At 45.8% G+C, this 6,488-nt stretch overlaps 2 protein-coding genes across 2 annotated transcripts; both read right to left on the bottom strand.

Annotated features, from left to right (window-relative positions):
• Positions 1 to 228: 228 nt before the first annotated feature.
• On the bottom strand, positions 229 to 1,373 carry LOC127331465 (ricin B-like lectin R40G3). Its single transcript, XM_051357645.2, has 3 exons — positions 1,073 to 1,373; positions 838 to 960; positions 229 to 728 (listed from the first exon to the last, which is right to left on the bottom strand). The coding sequence occupies exons 1-3, from the start codon at positions 1,328 to 1,330 to the stop codon at positions 495 to 497; spliced, it is 615 nt and encodes a 204-aa protein (XP_051213605.1). The 5' UTR covers positions 1,331 to 1,373; the 3' UTR covers positions 229 to 494.
• Positions 1,374 to 4,180: 2,807 nt separating this feature from the next.
• Positions 4,181 to 5,882, bottom strand: LOC127331464 (ricin B-like lectin R40G2). The gene is made up of 4 exons (XM_051357644.2): positions 5,519 to 5,882; positions 5,026 to 5,418; positions 4,591 to 4,942; positions 4,181 to 4,513 (listed from the first exon to the last, which is right to left on the bottom strand). Coding segments are annotated over exons 1-4 (1,026 nt in total). The 5' UTR covers positions 5,798 to 5,882; the 3' UTR covers positions 4,181 to 4,511.
• Positions 5,883 to 6,488: the final 606 nt, after the last annotated feature.

Below are 6,488 nucleotides of genomic sequence, written 5' to 3'. Positions count from 1 at the left end.
GATACTGTAGCGGGACTTTTGTTTCTTAGTTTTCTTTTCCTTTTTTTGGCTGTGTGCATCCGTAGTGCCATTAGGGTGGTGCGTTGTTGCAGAGGCTGGGTGTAATTGGTATCTTTTTGATATTAATATATTCCCTTTATCGAAAAATATTCAAGGGTGTTTCTTCTGGGTGTCTCTACTCCTGTTTTCTTTTATTTCCTTTTATCTTTGCTTTGGAAGGAAAGCCTGTTTGGAGGAATCACACTCAAAGTTACTTTATTGACATACTATTAACTTATTATCATTACACGTACAAGCACAACAGCCAGCGTCTGGTGCCCGCACACGAGCTCTTGTCATCCGACCTTCTGTATATCATCAGCGTGGATCGCATCATCGGAAGGCAGTAGACGACGGCTCCGTTATTCTTCAGTGTAGGGAGGCATCGCTCTGCAGTAATACGTATGCTCCGTGCGGACCAAGCATGACTGGTTCAGTCATATTCAGTGGTTCCATCAGTAGTAAGGCTGGATCTTCCAGCGCTGGTTGTCGCCCTCGCACCACTTCCAGAGCACGACCTCGGTGCCGTCGCGGACGCCGCCGTGGTACTTGTCGCCGTTGAGGGCGTCGAAGTTGAGGTAGATGTTGTTCACCATGCGCACGCACCGGAAGCCGTTGCCCACGTCCCGGCTCTCCGTCCACAGCACCGACTCGTCCAGGAAGTCAGGGTTGTACGGCACAAGCCGAACCTGGATGTGCAATATATGTTCAGTTTCAGTCACATGTAGACAGTTGTACTTTCTTTTGTTATGCCAGGTTATGAAAATCAGAAATCAAGGGAGCCGGAAACTCGATTACAGCGTGGGACTGGCCAAGGGAGTGCTTGATGGCCTCCCCTGTGGCCTTGTTCACCAGGGCGAAGGCAGGGTACCCCTCCTCGTCCTTGATGCTGGTGCTGTGCCTCATGTCCTTGATCCAGTGCTGCAAGCAGTTAACCCACACACACAAAGGTCAAACTGATCAGTAAACAGTGACTCAGGATGAAACCTTGGTAAATCTGATGTCCTAGCTAGCTATAGTTAATTAGGCTTGCCTGGTACTCGTCCTTGGGGTTGGCCGGCGCGAGCACAACCTTGCCGTTCCGGACGGACATGGCATAGTTGGGGTTGGCCCGGCAGTACACCTTCACCGTGGGCTGCGGCGGCAGGGTACGGCCACCGTAGTTGCCCTCGATGTTCACCTGAGACATGCCGTATGGCACCGGCGGCGCGTACCCCGGAGTTGCCATCCCGTACCCCGGTGTTGCCATTCCATACCCACCGTAGTTCTCGTGGCGACGGTAGTAATCCATGGCTAGATAGCTGCTCGATCTGCACAAAGCATGGCGACCGACGGGACGGGGGATTTATAGGAGACGGCCCGGCCGGCCGGTACATCCATTGCTGTACATGGCGTTAGCCTTACGCTGTCAGGTGATAAGCGAATGAGGACGATGTCGATGTGCATGGTGGGATTCGATTGGATAGGTGATGCCATGCCACACTAGGTACGATCGAGAAGTTGAAGTCGTGATGCTATGCCACACTAGCTAGCTACGAGTAGCTTTGCGTGATGCGATCGATTTCTGGTAGTTTTGGTAAGAATCTCTGTCTATTATTGCTGGAGAGATAGGGAAGTAGCTAGTGGGTTCCACGAGGCAGCCATCTTGTATGGGCTCCTGCTGATCTAGTACGATTTATCACTGCTGATCTAGTGGATGCTAGAACTACTTTTGTACTGGGAAATTCGGGTGACAGTGCCCGTTCATAATGTAAAAGGATGATCGCGCTAAAATTGGCAAAGCACAGTCCAAATGAAACGGCCCATTATTCACAAAAAATGAAATGAAACAGCCCGTTTAAAGAATCTGGATCCCATATGGGGCTCCGGCCCAACATGGAGGAATTTCTGATTTTATTTTTATATTTCTTCTTTTTCTTTTTTCGTTTCATTTCGTTTTTTCTGTTGTTTCTCTTTTGTTTCTTTTTTATAATCTGCTATTTTTTATGGAATAACCTATTTTTACACGTTTTCCTTCAAAAATTTGAATATTTTTTAATCTAAATATTTTAAAAATCAGAGCATTTTTCAAAGTTGAATGTTTTTTCAAAAAATGAACTTTTTCTAAAAATTTGAAATTTCAAAATCTGATTTTTCAAAAACTAAAATAATATAAAAATAGATTGTTAAAAGTAAAAAAACAAAAAAGAATCAGAAAAAACAAAGAAACAAGTAAGAGAATAAAAACAAAAGGAACAAAAAGGCCAGAAACTGGGCAAGGCCCATCAACCGTGTGGGGTGTGGGGTGTGTGGCTGTTGGTGGGCATCGAACTGGTCGACATATAGGATTTGCCTATTAGGAGGGCCTGACTCGATTATTTATAAACTACGATATAGGTCATCGGTGATAGAATTCAAAGCTAGATATGTTCGCCAAATAAACTTAGTAAAGTTGATAACCCTAACTTTGTCTTACTAACCTTGGGCTTTCACCCGAAAATCAGATAATCCTCTTTGGAACATTCATATATTTGTATGTTATTTGCTATACTGCATTGTACATCGTATGTGGACGACATTTCAGAGAATCGTATTCTTATCCCTTAGGTTCGCTAAAGTGTTATATAGATTCATCAAAATGGATTCGGAACTGGATTCAACAAGCAAATTATCCTAGCTATTTACATACACATGACCTAATTTGGGTTATATCATTTTTATGTCATATTTTAGTGTGTGTATTTTGTACAATCTAAGCAACTTCTTGATGGTACACTTGGGTACATGAGCCCATAATGTGAGGGTAATACTCTCTCATTGCCACAATATAGTGTATATAATTTTTTTAAAGCTAAACGATGTAAATTTTATTGAGGAAATCATGTTCATATTTTCGTATAACACTTAGACATGTTCATAGTTATCGTTTTTCTTTTTGAAAAATTACAATTCTTGTGCGAGCATCAAGCAATCCTGAGCTCTCCTAGGTGGTACCGGGTAACAAAAAACCGAAATCTTTGCTGAATGGCAATCATTCTCATGCACAAATGTAACATTTTATTGTTTTAGTATCTAAAGAACAATATGTTGGACATCTTCTTTTTTTCCCTATAAATTCTTTTTCGATAAAGAAAATATATTAATATCGAGAAGATATCAATTGCATCCAGCCTCTGCAACAACGCAATACCCTAGTGCTAGTACGAATGCACACAAATAAAAATATAAGAAGCTAAAAAATAAAAGTCCCGCTACAGATAGCGTGTCACCTCCAAAATGGAAACAGTGCACAAGCGGTGTCGTCATCCTATTATACATCATAGGTTTTCACCATCAAGAAAGTCTCCACACTCAAAACAATACCTTTAATAAGGTCATTGCTAAGCACAAAAAATTAAGGCCAGACCTTGGAATTTCATCCTAAAAGATTGTCGACCACACTTGCATATTGCTGCTACCAATCCCGAAACACCAAGAAAATACCTCATCACCGCAAAGACTCAAACCACCTTTAGTACTCCCTCTATCCCAAAATTGGATGTCTACAATATTTGGATAGAGTCAAACTTCTTAATGTTTGACCAATTATATAGAAAAAGGGTCAACATTTATAATCCCAAACCATCATGAAATATATTTTCATATTATGTGCGCTTAAAATTTAGATGTTGATATTTTCTTATAAAGATACTCAAACTTAAGTTTGGTTTTGATTGAATACTATAGGCATCCTAATTTGCGAAGTAAGGAATAGTCCACATATCTCGGCTTCCAACCCACCGCGCGAGCGACCCGGGTGCTCAACCTCTTCTGTTCTAGAAAACATTTTTTTTTCTCTTTCCTCTATAAATAGTTCAAACTAAGAAAAGAAATATTTGGCCATAACAATTGACGACCACGACAAGATTTCGTTGTCACATAAGCACAGGCCTCAGGGTGCTTAGTCGTTTTCGCGTAGGGAACAAGTGCCATCAGTCACACCTTCATGAATCATGATACTGACAAAGAAATAGCAATGCAAAGAGATCCACCTAGCAATGCTCAGGTGGATCTCTTTGCATTGCTATTTGGCCGAAATAGCAATGCAAATGAAAATCCAGCCGAATTGATCTAAGAAATTTGGCAGCAGATGACCAAGCAAGCGAACAACAAACGTACGACAAAGGTGCAAGATAGGTGAGCCCATTCATTGATTAGATCGAAGAAAAATAAAACAGACAATGCAGGTCACAGAGCAGTACAGGTCCCAGTACTAGAAACAGAGACGAGTTACATCGGAGTACAGATCAGGGCCCTCTCCTCTCTCAGAAATGCCGTTTCAGCACAACTCGACACTCACTCAGACACCATTGCCATACATCGCACACGGTTTTATTTCGACAGCAACATTATTAGCTAGCAGAAGCAGAGGATTACGACGACGATGGGGAGGGACTTGTCCCCAGACTTAACTCATGGCGATCGATGGCAATGCAGCTCTCCCGGTGCAACATCTCTGCAAGCAACATCTTAATCATCAGAAAAGAAATTCAAGAACGGATGAATGCTATCAACATGATCTCTGCCACTTACACCAGGGGAGGATCTTCCAGCGCTGGTTGTCACCCTCGCACCACTTCCAGAGCACGATCTCGGTACCGTCGTGGACGCCGCCGTGGGCCTTGTCGCCGTGGAAGGCGTCGAAGTTGAGGTAGATGTTGTTCACCATGCGCACGCAGCGGAAGCCCTTGCCGACGTCGCGGCTCTCCGTCCACAGCACCGACTCGTCCTGGTACGCCGGGTTGTACGGCACCAGCTTCACCGGGTGGCCCTGGCCGGTGGAGTGCTTGATGCACTCGCCGGTGACCTTGTTCACTATGGCGAACGCGGGGTACCCTTCCTCGTCCCTGATCTTGCTGCCGTGCCTCATGTCCTTGATCCAGTGCTGCTCATACAGATCCAGTAAATAAATTCAGAGAAAACACAACTGAAGAAAATAAAAATGATGTTTTGGTGCTGGCACAGTACCTGGTACTCGTCTCTGGGGTTGGTGGGCGCGAGGACGACGGTGCCGTTGCGGGCGGTGAGGCTGTACTCCTCGCTGGCCTTGGAGAAGATGCGCACGGCGTGCACGGGTGGCCCTCCGCCGTTGCCGGCACAGGCACCGGAGTCGACGGCGGCGTGCGCCTCGGCCCACGGCAGGATCTTCCAGCACTGGTTGTCCCCCTTGCACCACTCCCAGAGCACGATGGTGGTGCCGTCGTGAACGCCGCCGTGGTCCTTGTCGCCGTTGAGGGCGTCGAAGCCGAGGCGGTAGTTGTTCACCATGCGGATGCAGCGGAACCCCTTGCCCACGTCCTTGCTCTCCGTCCACAGCACCGACGCGTCCTCGTACGCCGGGTTGAACGGCACCAGCTTCACCTGCACATCCATCCATGTCGTCAAGTCAAGAACTCGAGATCAATCAAAATCTTTCGCCGGATGTGTGTGTGCTTGATTAATTCGACTGAAGGAGACTTACGGGGTGGGACTTGCCGATGGAGTGCTTGACGGCGAGGCCGGTGCCCTTGTTGACGAGCGCGAACGCCGGCATGCCCTCCTCGTCCTTCACGGTGGTGCTGAACCGCATGTCCTTGAGCCAGTGCTGGGTGTCGTCCTTGGGGTTAACGGGGGCGAGCACGACCTCGCCGTCGCGGACGGCCAGGACATAGTCCTCGGAGGCGCGGCAGAAGATCTTGAAGATCTGGTTCGGGCCGGACGACGGCGGCGCCTGGCTGTGGTGGTGCCCGAAGCCGAACATCTTCTTTCTTGGGCTTAACGACGACGCGTGTGGTGTGATCGACTCAAATGGCTTGGTCGCAAGCTGCGATGAGAGGAGCTGCACCATGGTGCCATTTTATACAGAAAAATGGACCAGATCAACGAAGGTCCGTTTGGTGACGTGGCACTGTGTCACCAAACGTAAATCTTCGGAGTATCTCCTGTGTAAATGGCAGGTAGTAATTACGGATACACCCATTGATTTTTATACTGGAGTATACAGATTTTAGGTGAGATTTTGCATTTTTTGCATTTATAGCCGTTTGGTATGAGTGTACTGGAAGATCTTCTTTTTGAGGGAAATGTACTGGAAGATTTGGTAAGATATTGACCAGTACTCCATGGTTTGATCGGCATTAACATTGCATTAGCTGTATATGTATGGGTGTTAATGTGCAATGGACACTACTGCAGCAGTGTGAATTTGATTAGTGGAGCACAGTTAGTGTTGTTTGTAGTTTTCCCCGCAACAAAGTGCCGTTGTTTGTATCTTGTGCTCCGATCCTTTGTCTCATCCGAGCAGTGTTTTCCTCCATACAATCACCATGCTTACAGATTAAGTATCCTCTAATAAAGTATAATTTGTGTTTTGTCCGGGGTTGTTTTGCGTATTCTCATCCTAGCAGTGTTTTTTTTTTAAATATAAACAGCATGCTTATAGGCTAAGTATC

Source organism: Lolium perenne, chromosome 2 (assembly GCF_019359855.2).
Source record: "Lolium perenne isolate Kyuss_39 chromosome 2, Kyuss_2.0, whole genome shotgun sequence".
Lineage (NCBI taxonomy): Eukaryota > Viridiplantae > Streptophyta > Magnoliopsida > Poales > Poaceae > Lolium > Lolium perenne.
The sequence above is the reverse complement of the archived record's forward strand: the minus strand, read 5'-3'. Positions and strand labels throughout refer to the sequence as shown.